Consider the following 17647-nt stretch of genomic DNA (forward strand, 5'->3'; position numbering starts at 1 on the left):
CTGACAGCGGCGAACAGTAGTTTGAACGGTAGTGTGTTAAAACACAGCATCAAATAATACAATTATATGGTCAGGAAAGGCAGTGTCAGACATTTCCACGTTACACACAGGCAGACTGTGTGACAAGACCAGGTTTAGTGTGTGTCTGTATTCGTGTGTGGGACCAGATACGGACTGGACCAGATTAAAAGTCAATAAGGCTTAAAAACTCCTTCACCAGAGGTTTGTCAGGACAGCAGACATGGATTTTAAAATCTCCCACAATGAGAACGTGATCGTTCTTATCGGCCCCATCTTGGATCACAACGGTCACAGACCTAATCTGTTTGTGGCCAAAAACAAGCCGAACAGATATTGATTTTGAACAAATCCTGAGGGTTAAACTGTGGGCGGTAATAATCTGAGAATGACCTGATGTCATTTTCTCCAAAAGTTGTTAATATTCTGATGTGACTTAACGCTTATCAGCCCTGCACTCTGGCACATTGAGCTACTTTGGCACATAGTTAGCCTCCCCCATGGTAGAAACTCTCAAGCTTTCACCTGAAAGCCCGCAGTCTGTTAGTCCTGACCCTCTCAGACATCGTTCACACTCTCACAGGTAAAGTCAACATCATGAGGTCGCTGTTTTCCGACACTGAGTGAATTTATGGCGCTGTGATGTGACTGAGTGCAGATTAAACAGTTTAACTGAGCTCAGAGTTTCTTACCGCTCAGGAGGAGAAACAGCAGCATCTTCATCCTCCTTTAAAAACCACAGCAGCCACAAAGTCCGGTAACCCTGGATGAAGCAGAGCTCCCACACACGCCTCACTGTGGCTCCTGTTCCTTGTGTTTTGTATATGCGGGGAAACACCCCGCTTTCCTCCAGCTGTAAGTACTGACAGTTGCTGCGTTCAAAACACCTCGGATTTACGGACTACATTCTAGAAAACGGGACAAACAGGATTTGTTTTGCTTCTCAGCACGTAGAACCATTCAAACACCACAGCATAATGTGGTGTCGCGATGAGGAATAACCGGGGACGGTAACTAAGATGTTGACAACGCCACCTGGGGGAGGGAGTTACACCCCAGGAAAGATTTCTCTAGCCAAAGTATCACACTGGCTACCAAAGCCAACAGACTCGTTATTAACGGCAGAGGTGAGACAGATGAATTTTACAAAGTTTATTAAGAACTACTACTAAAAACATAGAATTATAAAATCAAAAAGGCACCTAAGGTAGAAGGGTTGAGACAGCAAAATAGATAATTAAAACACTTTATTAACAAAACGACCAGACTCCCTACCACAATGCTACCTTAAAAACAATCACAACATGTTAAAAGAATAACTAAACAAAATAGTGGAGATCGGCCACTTGAGGAGGGAACCTACAGGGAGGAGTGCCCAAGGGTGCCACCAATTACTCACCTGTGCAACTTCACTGCAGACCTCACTGTCACTCACACTAAACTCTAAATGGTGCAATCTACCTATGCCCGGTGCATACACTCGCATGCATCGGGAAGGGGATTCCTCCTCACGTGCCTAGCCCCTCAGCAAGCGGCCGCACCTCCACTAAAACAATAAAACAGAGCATAAAACGTTACACACATAAATAAAAGATTTACATAAAACAATTACACCCCAAAGTACTGTTCGTTATAAAAGCATCACATAACAAACAAAACAGCATGTGACAAGACAGCAGCAGTATAGTGCAAACCTGCAACAAAAGAGGGAAACAGTTGTCAAGGTCCACCCTACTATATGCCACGTTATGATGAACACAAGGGTCCCACTTACCACTCTCTAAAGGGTGGCCTTTTGTTGTGGGCAGTCTGAGGTACACCTGTGCACTACTCATGATGTCAGATCAGCATCCTGATGTGGCACACCTGTGAGGTGGGATGGATTATCTCAATATGGTAGATGTGCCCACTACCACACATTTGGACTGATTTGTGACCACTGTTTGGGAGGGATGGTTATATTGTGTATCTGGAATGAATTTTAGGTCTCTACGTCCATCCCATGGGGAATGGGAGCAGTAACAAAGGTGTTGCGTTTATATTTTTGTTGAGTGTATATATGAGAATCAGAATCAGAATACTTTATTGATCCCTGGGGGAAATTATTTTTTTGTTACAGTGCTCCATTATAAACCAACATAAACCAACATTAAGACAAGACAGACAATACGCTAACTAAGAATAGTACAATATATACACATATATACATAAGTCACTCATTAATAAATAGCTGGAAAAGAAGCGTGTAGTTGTAGCAGTAACCAGTGTGTTAAGTGGATGCGTGGTACAGGGAGATGGCCACAGGCAGGAAAGATTTCCTGTGTTGTTCAGTGGTGCTTATATACACATGTATATACTGTGATGGACGCCCAGATCTGCACTCCAAATACAAACAGACTAAAGGTGTTTCCTCCAGAAACAAAGACAATATTTACAAAGGTCTCACAGGTAAATTGTGAGCGATCACAGCAGCATCTCATCCTGACTAACAGCTTTTAGATGCAGGGAGAGCGTCGTGGTTCAGAGGTGGTTCAGCAGATGATGAAGGCCTTTCTGTTGCATTGTGTAGTGCTGTGGAGGCCATGATGGTCGACTGGGTCTGCTTCTACTGAACTCACAAACACTTCTGAGGTATTTACACCTGAAGCCTCATTGAATGTGAGTCAGAAACAAACGGCTCAGCTGTGATTAATGGATGTTTCCCTGCATTTCTATTTTCACACAGTTTATTTCTTACAGCAGGAAAACTGAACAGAATGTATGTAAGAGGTCAGAGTGAGGATGACGTCACTTAATACAGGAAATACATGTTTGTCTGTTTTGATGATGAAGGACTTCTTCAGCTCTGTAAACAGCTACACTTGAGAGGACAGAGGTGATTTCATGGATCAATAACAATGTGTTTATCAGCTTTCATCATCGCAGTGCAGACATGACGTCAGATCTATCAGAGTGAAGGCCGTCTCTCTGATGACGTCACAGAGCAGAGTCCTTCTGTCCAATAAAGGATCTCAGATCAGCTGCTGCCATCTTGTGGCCACAGTTGGTTACTGTCTCTGAAAGTTGTCTCATGTTTCCTGTTGTCCTGCTAACAAAGGCTGGAGCTCATCATGCTGAGAGGGCAGCAGCATTTTGTGGCTCTTCACACATGTTCATTATATTCTGATGATCCTGGATGGAGACAAACTACAGATAAGTGTGTTCAGCCCAACTAGTTTATCTCATTACAGCAGTTTGATGTTTCCCTTTGAATCCCCCTGAAGATCCTGACAGTGAAGCACGTACATAATACTCCAGCCTTTCAACTCTGAGCTTATTTAGTTCTATTAATACACTGAAATCTCATTTGTGTCATGAAGAAAGTCTTTAGTCCAACAGAATTCAAAGATCAGAAACATTTCATATATGGAGTTAAACATGAATCATTGTTTCAACAACATATTTATTGTTGTCATAAACAGACAAGAAGACAACAACAAACTGCTCCTCCCATTCAACACATGTCAGTCCATATCCCAGCAAACTAAATCATCTCCATTTACACATCAAATAGAAACATGAATCACTTGTAATGATTAGAAACTTGATAGAATTTCAAATCTAGTTTGGGGAGTCATTCAGTGAGAAACAGTGAAATGATTTTCCATGTGAAAAGGTGGACAGCAGAAACAGAAAGAAACAGTGAAACTAAAAGAGAAACAAAGAGCTTTGGAACAACGAGGCAGCAGGAGGACAGCTGCAGTTTAACAGCTTCAACTCACTGACAGGAAACAACATTAGAAACATCATCATCCTCAACTCATCTGCTGCACTGACACTGACACCTTCAACGGACACACCTTCAGTTTACCATCACCAGTGCGAATGTATGGAAACATCCTGTGAGTGAAAGTGTGTGTGAAGGTGTGTATGTGTGTGTTAGTATCAGGATCAGAGAACGACAGCTTTCCTCTGTTCCAGTCCAGATTCACTCTGATCCTCTGGAGCTTCTTCTGGACTGAGAGATCAGTGACAGCTGATGGTGAGAGTGCTGAGTATTTACCTTTATAGAACTGTATTCTCCATAATCCAGACCGTATGCTTCCCTTCCTCTGCACAGACTCTGCTAACACACCCAGTCCCCACCCTGTACTGTCTCCATCTTCAACATCCCAGCTGTGAGTCCCTGAGTTAAAGCCCTCAGAGCCCAGGACAGAGCAGAACAAATGAATCCTCTCTGGATTATCAGGAAGCTGCTGCTTCTCTCCTCCTCGTCTCACACTGGTCAGCTCTTCAGACAGGATGAGGTTTGGATTTGCAGTGTTTGGGTCCAGAATGAGAGGAGTGTAGGAGACCATGTCCTTCATGTTGTTCCAGATGTTGAAGGTCAGGTTGCCCAGGTGTTTGGCCTGGTCTATCAGAGCTCCTGAGGGCAGCTGTGGATCATCCAGCAGGGGGCAGCACTGGACTCTTTCCACTGCAGCCTTGTAGTTGTGCAGGAATGAGACGTCTTCAGCTCTCAGCTCCTCCTCTGTGGCTCTGACTGTGTCTGAAAGAGCTGCTATCTCTCTGCTCAGAGCCTCCATCTTCTCCTTCATCATCCCACTCTTCTGCTCCTCTTCCTCCCTCAGTGCAGCCAGCCTGGCCTCCTCTTCCTCTGCTAGAAACTGCTGAAGCTTCTTAAACTGCTCCTTAATCTGCCTCTCTGTGTGTCGGGCCTGGACCTTAATGTGTTCTGCTGTTTGATCAAACTTCACTTGAACTTCTTCACAAACCTTTAACTTCTTCTTTAAGGGCTCCAGAGTTTCCTGAAGTTCCTTCTTGTGTTGTTGTGCAGCTTCATCGATGGGTCTGAATCTGTGATTGGTGTGTTTTTCTGAGTCTCTGCAGACGACACACACTGGCTGCTGATGGTCCAGACAGAAGAGTTTGAGTTTCTCAGAGTGCAGACTGCAGAGAGCCTCTGAAGCTCTCTGATCTCTCTCCTGTAAGAACGACTCACACAGGTTCTTTAAAGCCAGATTTGAAGGTGGTTCATCCCTTGAAGATCTTCTTTTGGACACAAACTGGACACTCGTGTGTTGGTCTCTCTCTCCACCATCTCTTCAGACAGTCTTTACAGAAGCTGTGGCTACATGACAGAAGAACAGGATCTCTGAAGACCTGCTGACAGACCGGACAGCAGAGATCCTCCTCTGATCTGGAAGCCATTGAGTCTGTGAGTGAAGCTGAAAACAGGAGACAGGAAGTACAGTCAGTCCTGGCTCCCCTCCCTCCTCTACCACCTTCACTGAAACTTCCTTTGAGTCGTGTTTTTGTTCAAACTCACATTCAGTGTGTGGAGCGTCAGCAGCTTGAAGCAGCAGTGTTGGAGTTTTCCACTTTTCTCTCCTGTAGCTGGACTCACTCAGAGGAAGCTGCTAGTTTGGTCTGAGCTCAGTCTGATCGTCTGTGCGTCTCTCTTTACTGAGGACGAAGAACTTCCTGTTTCCTGGTTTGTCACATTTGAGTGACGTGAGGGGAGGAGAAAATGTTGCTGTTTGACTTTTAACTAAGGTGTGTTTCAATCCTGCCTGCAGCTCAAAAGCTGTAAAACAGGTTTTGTGTCTTTTCACCTCCACAGGTCACAACATGAAACCTGTTGTGAAGTTTATAAAATAAAGTGTCACTCGGTGGTGCAGCTGTTTGTCAGCTTCTATTTTAGACTTTGTTCTGGTTCTTGTTCAGGTTCCCAGCAGTGGGAGTGTAATGCAGTCACACACACACAGGTGGTGTTAAGGTGGATTCACTTAGTTACAGACAGTGGTGTTATTTCCTGGAAGTAAGGGTGTGTTTCACTCCAAAGTTCAGACATTAACCTGCCAGAAGTTGTAAAAGTTACTAATAAAGAGCTTTTATCTCATTTCACATGCAGGTCACAGCATGAAAGCTGTGATGCAGCAGTTTGAGAAAAATTGCTGCTGATATAAAATATTTTTTGTGGTTTTACAAAATATATAAAAGAGCAGAAAGAAAAGAAAAAAGTGTAAAGACTGCAGCAAAATGCATGTTTTAGTGTGAGTTGGTTCATCTGATCTGGTTGTGTAAAAGTCACTGCATGACACTGAGTGTTACTTTTGTGTTACTGACACTCATCTCTGACTCAGAGAAATGATTTCTCCCCTGTGATGTTCACACAGTGGTGAGTTACATGTTTGTGGAATTTTTCACGTTTTATAGAATAAAATTTTCTCTTACTTTCTTTTTTCTGTTATTTACTAAAAAATCTCTCAAAGAAATAATGAATTCTCCACACGTGTTTGAAGGTTGCATGCAAATATCATGTGATCTAAAAGTCAAATATCTGCTGATGGAGCAAAACAAGGCCAGATGTTGAGCAGCTGTATTGCTTCATGACATCAGCCCACAGCAGCAGAGACCGTGGAGCCAACATGTGAGAAACAAAGCAACACGCTGAACATCTGAACCACAGCAGGAAGTGTGACTCTTTGTAGACCTGTGGACAGGAAACACACAGCAGGTCCTGATCAGTAACAGGGTCCAATGACAAACATTTGTTTATCAGCATCTGTATATATGAGCACACAGAGAGCTCAGCTGGACACACACTTCAGTCCTCCATCAATTACAATGCACTGTTTTCATCAGCTGCAGCCAGTGTTGGGAAGTAACGGAATACATTTACCGCCGTTACGTATTTAAAATACAAAATATGAGTAACTGTACTCTGTTAGAGTTACCGTTTAAAAAGGTGGTATTCAGAATACAGTTACTATTTTTGGTAATTACACACCGTTGGAAACCCAAACAAAACACACATTAAGAGGCTCTAATGTCTGTGTCTCTCTCGTCTCATAATGACGTGAAGAAATATTTTTTTAAATGATTTAATATGAAGGCAATAGGCAGAGTGTTACAGGCATTGCCCTGAAGAATGTAGCATCATGGGCAGTGTAGTCCTTGCTGCAGGGAGAATGGACTGCTATACCCATTATGTGTCTGTGAGCGAGGGAGGGAGAAAAAGGATAGTGGAAAAGTACGAGCTGTCATCGAGCAGAAACGGGAGCTGGAAGCATGTAAATATAATAATAACCACTGCAGCCAAGAAGAGTGCCTGACGAGCCCAGTTGTAAGTAAGCTATTAAGACTCGACTGTACACCGTGTTCATGTTTTCCTCTGAAACAATAAGTTCCGTTGGAGCAGCCTTTCAACGCCTCTCTCTGTCTCTCGCAAGAAAAGTTGACCCACACAACAAAGTAAAGCTATTTTTCGGCTACGAGCCCAACACGAACCCAACGTAATAGCCAGAGGTCCCTTTACTACGGTTCGGAGCCGCGGACCCGTTTTATATACATGCAGAATAGTTTTCTATACGAGATCACTGCAAAAAGTGCAGCCTTACCTAATGTCCACCTACTGTTATATTAACATTTAAAAATCTAGTTGGTGTTGGTATGACGAGTAACCTTCAGTAATAGTAATAAATCACACAGCAATAGTACATTCATGTAGTTGTAAAAAAGCATGATAATATATTAAGTAATCCAAAGTATTCAGAATACATTACTCTCATTCAGTAACGTAACGGAATACGTTACAAAATACATTTCTGGGCATGTATTCTGTAATCAGTAGTGGAATACATTTTAAAAGTAACCTTCCCAACACTGTCCATCAGGAACACCACAAAAGGAGATCCACAGTAGATTAAAATATAAAAGAACCCACCCACCACTTTAATCACACTCTAGATCTTGTTTTAACATATGGCAAAGAAACTGAACATTTAACAGTGTTTCCTGAAAACCCTCTCCTGTCTGATCATTTCCTGATAACATTTACAATAATTGATTACACAGCGGTGGAGAGTAGACTTTATCACAGTAGATGTCTTTCTGAAAGCGCTGTAACTAAGTTTAAGAATATAATCCACCCACTGTTATCATCTTCAATGCCCTGTACCAACATCATATACAAACACAAAATCTGATTTTAAGAAAAGAAGACATTGCATGTAAGTTTTAAATGTAAATGTTTTCAGTTCCCACTAAGCAGTCCTTACCTCTAAATATCACCTCTGCTTTTTCCATCTCTGAGTGACGTTCCCTCTCATTCTGGGAAATATAGCAGGTTTACCTTCAGCTTGCAGAATGTGACAAACTGCACACAAACAGTTTGTGTGCTTGCTGATATACCTGCCACTTAAAATTTTACTTCTCCCCCCTACAACTTTAAACAAATTTCTGTACTTTCTAATCCCTACAATTTCAAAAATGTAATACGTTGTGTTCATGGTACTTCAGCGTACAGGAACAAAGTATTTGTACTTTGTTACTTCCCATCTCTGCAGGTCTGACACATCAGCTGTGTATGGAAAGCCAAATGGATTGTAATTCATTGGTTTGGGGTTTGAAACTTAGAATGGAAGAGGCAAATTTTAAGTCGCTCTCTTATGTTCGCTGTGTTGCTTGTCCATTGCTCTATAACGCTATAATTGGCTGTTTCAGACAACTTTTGATTTTACCTTTATATTTCACCTTTAAAAACTATTTGCCTTGCCTTGTTTGGTATCTTTCTTTTCCATACAACATCAAATCTCTAAATTTACAGTTATTTATTCATTGACATGCTGCATTAACACAAACAATCTAAAAAAAAAAATACAATCCGAGTAGAAAAAGTGTATTTTTTTTTACTGTAAAAACCACATACATGTTTAAAAATATCATTTTTATAACTTGAAATGCAAATATAAACTGTAATCTTGAAAAAAAATATATGTTAAAACTGCAAACAGCAAAGTTATATCAAACTATTTACCTAAAAATGCACCCAGTGCATCAGGTGTTAAAACTAGAGAAAAATCAGGTGTTACACCACCTCATCGGCTCATCTTCCTTTCATATTTCTCAAAATATGTCTTCCATTTTTAAAAATGAGAATATCTTAAAAATGTGTTTGTTTACAGCAGGGCTTATAAGATACTGGACTGTAGCCTGCTGAACTGTACCCTGTACTCTGCTGGACTGCAGCCAGCAGTCTGCTGGACTGGTATTAGTTGGAGAAAACTCTGCAGTCTGCTGGACTGACACTGCTGCTGAAATTTCATTATAATCTTGAAATTTTAAAATTTAGAAGTTCTTTTTCTATTACCGTCATATTGTAACTGAATTTATACTCTCACAATAGAATAATGAACCACCATAAATGAGTTTGGAGTGGAGCCCCCGCACCCCCCCCCCCCCCCCCCCAAACCACCCGCCTTCACACCCAGTTATTGTTATTACAGTTTATTGATTACAATTTTTTGAAAACTGTGGTTTTTATCAGCAGCTTCTTTCTTTTGAAAACAGATGTTTACATATTACTCAGAAGTATATATATTTTCTCTATATATACACACTCTGGTCAAAAGCCCCAATTCTTCCAGAATCTTACTGAAACCCAAGCAGTTTAATGTCTCTTTGTATTTTGAAATGAAAGCACAGAACAAATAAACAACTAAGGTTAAAAAACAAAATCACAGAATCCATTTGTAATCAAAATTTATTCTAGACTTTTGACTCAAAATAGTAACCTATTTGACACCTATGACAGCTGAACACACTAGTGTCATTCTTTCTACAGTGGAAACCAAATATTCTTCGAAAGGTTTTGATGCATGATCAGTCATCTGGGTAGGTAAATCCCAAAAGGTTGATTTCTTCATCTGGAAAAAGCATTTTCAGTGGCAGAAACATTTCATTGTTCATTCAGCTAGCTTCAGTCATTGTGCAAATGTACTGTTTATAAGATTGGTCAAACCTGTAGACAGCTGAGACTGAAGAAGTCATTTGGATAAGTGACGAAACGTTTATCCCACTTTGGGGATGTTCTTCAAAAGGTTCTTCCCAATTCTGCTGCAAAAGTTTCCATAAATGTGTAGCGCTTTTTGGGTGCTTTTTAACCTTCTGTCCAGTTCATCCCAAAACAACTTGATGGGCCCAGCAGCAGTACTATCACGTGTTCTACATGTCTGACATTTGATGCCACATATTGAAAAATCACCGTGTGATGTACAAAATATTTCAGATTTCGATTTATCAGTTCATAACACCTTTTTCCAGTCTTTACCAGTTCATCGCTTGTGCCTTGTGCCTATCACACAAGTTGTTGACTTTTAGAAACTTGTCTTCTGATTTAGCTGTGGCTTTGTGTTTGCCAGAGTTCTTCCTCTCAGTTTGCACCAGTTCCTGAGTGCCTTTTCATGGTGAAAGAAACTGTACTCAGTGACACATTGACTTTCTTTAAGAAGTATTATGATATCTCTTCTATTGTTAACTCCATTTTTGCATCCTTTTTACAACAACACACTATTTTTGCAGTACAGTACAGTTTAAATAATACTCATGAAGGTATGGTACACTATGTACCATCAGTAGTTTTACAACCCTGCTCGCTCCCTGCAGACAGAGGGGAGTAGTTCAATCATTTCTTTTTAAGTGAACAAGACAGCATAAGGAACAAGTTAATAGCTGTAATATTTTACCTTTTTTTTGCTTCTGAAAAACACAAAAGCACTGAATGTTAAACAACGGATCTGTTCATCTGAGTCACAGAAAACTGTCAATTCAATATATCATCTCAGAGGTTTAGAACAAAACATTTGCTCCACACGTCTGATTGATTTCATCTGCTCAGTTTCAATACCACAGATGTCAATGGGTACTTCCCAACAGCCTTTCTAACAAGTATAGACTACATGCACAATACATTTTTAACTCTAAAGGTCTACACTAAAGTCTGGACTTCAGTGTCTCGGTTTTCACAGAGCACTAAATTCAACCTTTTCCTGAAAGTGTTTTGCATTCTTTCCCCCAGTGTGGTCTGTTTCCAGCCTGAACTAACATGTGGCACACCAGAGTACCTTTCTGAGTAAAGGTTTTCTAGGATGACTGAGGTCATCTAAGGGAACATAAAAGCATCAAAGCGGTTCTATATTCACGACACATGTCGAGTTTCTCTCCAGTAAGCTCTTTATTCGCATTTCTACTCTAAAGGTTTTTGGCACAGTTAAACGTTTCCCACATTGGTTAGAGCTGTATGGTTCTTCTCCACTGTGAATACACATATGTGTCTTTAGGCTACCTGACTGAGTAAACACAGACCCACACTGGTCACAGCTGGAAGACCTTTCCTCCATATGGATTTGCTGATGGCGACTCAAGGAGCCTGAAAGAGTAAAAGCATTCCCATATTTTCTGTATGTGAACAGATTCTCTCCAGTATGAATTTTGATGTGTTTCTTCAGGTTACCTGATTGAGTAGATAGTGATCCACATTCATCGCAGCTGTACAGTTTCTCTCTGGTGCAAATCCTTTGAAGGCTAGCTGGCCTCTCCCTTACAGATGGGTGAACAGTTTAGTCATTTTATATACTAACTATTATAATTAGAGATGGCACAATACCACTTTTTTATGTCCGATACCGATATCATAAATTTGGATATCTGCCGATACCGATATGAATCCGATATAGTGTTTTTGAATCAACAAAACTGTTTTTTTAAATATCTTGCTGCATTTTGTATAAGTTCATACTCAAGTTTAAAACAACAACTACACTAAAGCTATTCTGTTATACCTGTATGCAAAAAAAAATATTTCATAGTTCAGCAATACTGATCAATCTAATAAACTTAAACCTACACCATCCTCCCTATTCTGGTATTTTAAAGAGTACTTAGCGTAAATATTAAGCAACCTAACTAATAGGGTTCCAACTCCCAGCAACAACAAAAATAAAAAAATAAAAAAATAAAGAACCACCCCTCACGCGCCACCTCATGATGCTTAATCGACCTAATCAACCTTAATTTGATGCAGTGTGGAAAAAAATGCACAGAAATCAATTATTTTTCAAGAAATATTAAATAGATTCAACATCTTTCTTCAACAAAATTGCAGACTGCACAGATGGTACCTTCCCAAAGTAAAAAGTACTATAGCTTACTAGGGTATATATATTAGACTTAATAGTCACTATGTACAGTAATTGACTTCTATTCCTTTTACATCAAATTAAAACTTTGGGTGTCAGATAATTATTTTTTAAAAGCTAGACATTTTAAATGAGAATAAGAAAGAAAAGTATGTCTTTGTGCCCCCTTTTCCCTGTTCATGCCCTATCGGCCCCCCTGGCTAAACTTTGCTAGATCCGCGCCTGCACAGTTACCAGCGTCAGCTACATAGAAAAAGATCCTCGAGTAGAAAGTAATATTAAATAAATTCTAACAACAGCTTATCAAACTTAAACGTGCTGCTGTTGTTCAGCCGCTGGTTTCCTCTTTCTGGTGCAAAGTGGGCCAAAAACAAACAAGAGAGACGGACTCGCGACAGAAAAGCCGATCAGCTGATCATTGATCAATTTCATGATGATTTCATGATAGCAGCAAGAAGAGGCAGTCGCTTGTTAAGCTTAAGCAGAAATGCTTTACAAACATTCAGAGATGGACTTACACACTTGCTTTACTTCTCTCGGGGATAACTTTGTCGGAGATGAAATGCCAGGTTGCTAGCGAAGCTCCAAATGCTATCCAGACCACCGAAGGGTCCCGCATGCCACAGCCGCTCTATCACGTGATGCATACTGCTCCGACGTGCTAACGTCGTTCTGAGGCGAGTTACGGCGTGTTGCAAGTTTTGTGAGGTGCTTTCGTGATATTTAATGGATCGGATTACATTTTTTATTTTTCTCCGATATCCGATCCAGTAATTTAGGTCAGTATCGGACCGATACCGATACGTAATATCGGATCGGTCCATCTCTAATTATAATATATGTGTGGGTTATTATTGTTTTATTGGTACTGTAAAATTCAGGAATAACATGTTTTTATTGGTGTACGTGGTGTCTAAAGATATTTTCTGGTTATTAACATGTTATAATTAATGTGTGGCTTTAATTCTTTCTGTGAATTATTAAACTTCGGCATTAAAAAACACAGAAAACTAAGGCACTACAACAGAAGAAATCCACCTTAACAGTCAGATTAACGAAGACGATAGAAACAAACAGAAACACAAAGTGTACATGTAGCTATAATACTCATGGCCATATGTGAACATCGGGTAACAGTAGTTTGGATGGTTATTTAACCTGTAGCACTGCACACCCCCACAAGTTTACAGTGTCTGGCTGTTAGTAACAATGGTTTATTAACATGAGCCTGAACCTCAGAGAAGCCTGACTGCAGCTCTCAAACCCGGCTGTCTGCAGGACAGACGACAGCTTTCTGGAGCACGGTACTCTCGTGGGTACTCTCGTGGACGGGTTGCCCCTTCTTATTAGTTTGTTTTTCAGAGGCGCCAAAAGCCCAACCGTCTTTATTTTCTTTTTCCGAAACCGAACTAAAACCAGAATAAACCGGATAATAAACGGTCCGTTGTAGAGTAAAAAACATCCGGGACGCTGACCTGGAGCTCGTTGGGAGCTTCGGAGGGCTGCCCTCCGTCGCTGGTGTCTAGGTTTATGGTCTGCTCCGCCATGATTCCCGTTAATCCGGCTTCTCTTGTTGCCGCCATCGCCACAGCTGCCACATTGCCTCCATTGCGGTGCTGAGTAGTTGCATTACAAATGGCTCTGTTAAAAAACAATGTAATTTATTTTTTTTATTCATCTCAAAAGGAAATAAAACCTCAACCACTAGATTCTGTTTTTAAATAAGGGACGACATATTTATTATAAAAAAGGTAAAGAAAACATTTCGGCAACCCTACTCGCTGACTCGCCCACTGGTGTTTGGCTGCAGGACAGCCCATAATCCCCGCCTCCTCCACGTTAGCGGGTGGGACGACAACCTCCCCCTCAGATAAAGGCTTCCCCAAGATTTGTCTTGCGGGGGTCTACTTTTTCATAAGTTTGATTCTAATTACTACCATAAAACTGGCCATTGCCACATTTTGATAATGCTATTATGTGAAACAGTGACGCAACACAATACCAAACAAATCTACCTGTTATATCAGACTGTCGATCACTGTGATCGTCACGTTTTGGAAGTAAATAAAAATAACAAGGAAATAAAAATAACGAGACTGTTAAAGACAGAAAGCGGTGACAGTGCTGATCGATGTGCTTCAGTGAAATTCTCCCTCTGTTAACATTCGTGTTACTCACAATAACTCCGTTTATAAAGCCACACTCTGTACCATAAATCATCCTTGCGGGGGTTGTCGGAACTGTATGCGCAGTCGCACTAAGGACAGATGTGCTCAGAGGCATGGGCTTTTTCATGGGCTAATTCTCACCCATCTTAAGTACGTCTTTAAATCCTCCTCCGCTGAGTCAGCCGTGAAGTAAACAGTATCCTGTAACACTGGCATGATGTTTTAGTGATAATGAACCTTTCCAAGACTGTTACACACTGACAGCCTGAGGTGTTATTCAATAAACTGAAAATAACCGACAGACGGACCCGAAACCCCTCCGCACTGTTTCGCTAAGTTAACTGTGTTTTTAGCTGGTTAACTAACGAGCTAGCGGTCAGGGAAGGCAGGTGTTCGTCAGCTAGTCCGTGTGCATGAATGAATCTTCTCTGACTAAAGAAATCTGTGTGAGTCAGTAATAACGTCACCGTTACTGTGCTTTTATTATGAGTGTAGAGCAGCAGGCAGGACTTTGTCTTTCTTTATATAAACAGTAAAAGTAGACTTTCAGATCTAGAAGTGTGTGAGCAGGGCTGGTTATTGTCACTGATTTCTACAACTGATTCTATTCTGATTCACAAGGTCATGATTGGATTCAATTCAATTTTGACTCAGTCAGAAATATTATAAATACGATCATTTATTTTGGATATGGGCTGTTAAAAGAACCCTGTAAACCTTGTAAATTAAAGATATTTCGTTCCAAATTATTTGACTGTTTCTCTGCAATTAAAAACTCAGTGTAAACGATCTATCTAAACTAAGCAGACGCTTGTGAGGTGTGAGCATCACTGCAGATGCTTTTGTGTCAAAGTAACTGAGGATAAAACAGAAAAACATGAAGGAGCTTTTCCTGGCCTGGTTTTGTTTTTACAGCAGAAAACCTTAAAGATATTCTGCAGTAGATCAAAAACTGAAGAAAACCATGAATCAACATATGAACATTACCTGATAGAGACACAGATAAGAGTTTTGCAATTTGGCAATCTGTCACTCCTTCAGCCAGCTCAAACGTTTTTTCGTGTGTTTGTTTTTTGTTTTACAGTTTTGGACACTTTACATTTGCAAAACATATGATATGTGTTCCTCCTGTAGGCTCACCAGGGCAGCTGGATGGTGGACGAGGACGGAATCCCTTTCAGACCGAGGGAGGGTGTTGAGGGCTGGCGACAATGGCGGTCCTAGCCTGTTTGGCGCCCTCGGCGAACACACCTGTGGTGTCCCCCCCCCCCCCCCCACACACACACGCACACATAAAACATATTGAGAATTGTACATTAACGTAAAACTGTTGTCGGAACCATACTGAATTTCACCAGAGAAACATTTATGACCTTTTCAATCAGCAGGAGGTCACTCACACACATTCTCACATAACACACACACACACACACACACACGCACACGCACACACACACACACACACACACACACAGAGACATACATACAGTGCCTTGTCTTTGTAACCAAGGGGGGTTTATGAGGGGAGGTACTATTGTTTTGTGTGAACTGTGTTCCCAATAAAAGGCAGCAATCGGAAGCTGGATTTGGGGTCATTTTGTTGTAGACACCGATGAGGCCTCCCTTGCAAGTCGATGGATTGCTGACTCTCTTGTTTTCTTCATGATGAATAACTCTGGCTCCAGCTCCTGCTGCCAGAGCGATGGTGGCTGAGACGCAGCAGAGCGGAGGTGGAAGCGCCTGCCTTAAAACAGGACATATTAGCTGCATTTAACCTTCAGTTACTCTTTATATAGTTAGGTAGGAGTCAGACCATGTTTCTTTTAGCTGAAAAACATTACACCAGGTAACCTGCAGTGTTGAAAACTTTTCCATCGATGTTTGCTACCCTACAATCCATCCTGCTCTGTAATAAAATCAGCGACATTTGACCGTCCTGTTGCTCCCATTGAAATGTATACAGCCTATTTAAAATCTAAAACTTATAATTGTCCGCAGCCTGCTGTTGTTACCACTGTCCTGTTAGAAATGGATACTAACTGACTGAATGCCCATTAACCTTATAACTCCTGTTGTGTGTGTTTGTGTGTGTGTGTACAGAGAGACAGCCAGGTTCATAATGGATATAAGGAAGTTTTTTCAAAAAACGGAGCCACATTCAGGTAAAAGTGTAAAATCAAATGATCCATCAATCAAGAATAATGTTGGATCAGTGTTTCAATGTTTATCTTTTATTAGATGTTCATGTGGTTTGGTTATTTGTCTTTTGGTTGAAAGTACACTGAGAGAGGACTTTTTATTAGTGATCTTAATAGTATTTTTTTTTCATACTAATGTAATTTTTCATCTGATTGAATACAATCTACTTATGTATGATTGTCAGTCCAAAGAGGGAGAGAGGAAAGAGGGAACGTGAGGAGAAAGTACAAGGTCAGGAAGAACCAGGTAAGAAAACAGACAGGGAGCAGTGACAGGCACAATAGGAAACTGTTAAACTGACAAAGAGAAAAAACCTGATTTTACTTTTACTGTCCTCCCTATATTAAAGCTGCTGTACAGAATCTGCAAAACAAACTGGGTTGAAACATTTTTGACCCTCTTTAACAACATTCCAACATAACATTATAATGGATCGGGGAGATTAAAACTAATCAAAGGAGCTTGCAAAGAAAAGCGTCTGGACTTCTTTAAGTTGCTTGAAGACGTTTCACCTCTCTCCCACCACGATGCCGCCTGGGCAACCGCCCGTATCAAAAACCGCTACTGGTTGGCGACATGGCATAGACGAATGGTCATTCCTTTGGCACCGTTCTATCTCTCCGGAAGTGGCAGCGGTGGTCCTCTGGTTCAAGCCCCAGTTGTTCCAGTATTACCTGGAGGACATCTGAAAAGTTGGCCCTTGCTGTTGCAGGAAGGGTCACCACTGCCACTTTCAACTCTCCGGACAGCAAATGCAGCAGCTGCAGTGACCACTCCAGTGCGGGCCACTGGTACGCCTTTGCTGTTGCTTGGAAGACCTCCATGAAGGCTGGGGGTCATATCCCTTGTCCATCCGGTGGAGTGTCACTGCGGGGGCCAGGGGAAGCAGTGTTGGCAAGAGACACCGAACCTCCAGTGGTTTTGTCCGGTGTTTGGCCTGGTCCTGGAGTCAGTTGAGCTGTCTGTGGTGCTCCACCGCCTGCTCCTGATCCAGCGGTTAGCTCTGCCACCATTCTTGCCAGTCATCCTATGACTGGGTTTTGGCATCACTCATGAAAATAACCCGGTGCACACAGTGTTACAAGGTAAATTAATGTTTATTTACAGTTCATTTTTAAACAGTTTCTTCTTAGCAGCTTTCCAGCTGCACCCTTCAGTTCTGTCCTGCTCTCCAGCTCCCTTCGTAACCTGGCATCCTGCTCATATACAATAGAACAGACCTTTGTCATTTTACATGTAAAACCTGATTGTGGGAAAATATATAGAAGCATGATTAGCTGATGTAGAACAGCTGTGTGGATC

The 17647-nt window shown here is 41.2% G+C and overlaps 1 protein-coding gene and 1 long non-coding RNA gene across 3 annotated transcripts; both read right to left on the bottom strand.

Annotated features, from left to right (window-relative positions):
• Positions 1-3792: 3792 nt before the first annotated feature.
• Positions 3793-5208, bottom strand: LOC113019678 (nuclear factor 7, brain-like). Its single transcript, XM_026163474.1, is given in 2 exon segments — positions 3793-5051; positions 5053-5208. Coding segments are annotated over 2 exon segments (1395 nt in total). The 3' UTR covers positions 3793-3812.
• A 4682-nt stretch (positions 5209-9890) lies between these two features.
• On the bottom strand, positions 9891-14216 carry LOC113019777 (uncharacterized). 2 transcript variants are annotated; one of them, XR_003272092.1, is made up of 4 exons: positions 14157-14216; positions 13454-13619; positions 11294-11379; positions 9891-11209 (listed from the first exon to the last, which is right to left on the bottom strand). It is a non-coding gene; the product is annotated as an uncharacterized LOC113019777 (long non-coding RNA). The 2 variants fall into 2 exon arrangements; XR_003272093.1 differs by lacking the exon at positions 14157-14216 and adding an exon at positions 13757-13796.
• Between the last annotated feature and the right edge of the window lie 3431 nt (positions 14217-17647).

Source organism: Astatotilapia calliptera, chromosome 3, assembly GCF_900246225.1.
Source record: "Astatotilapia calliptera chromosome 3, fAstCal1.2, whole genome shotgun sequence".
Classification (NCBI taxonomy): domain Eukaryota; kingdom Metazoa; phylum Chordata; class Actinopteri; order Cichliformes; family Cichlidae; genus Astatotilapia; species Astatotilapia calliptera.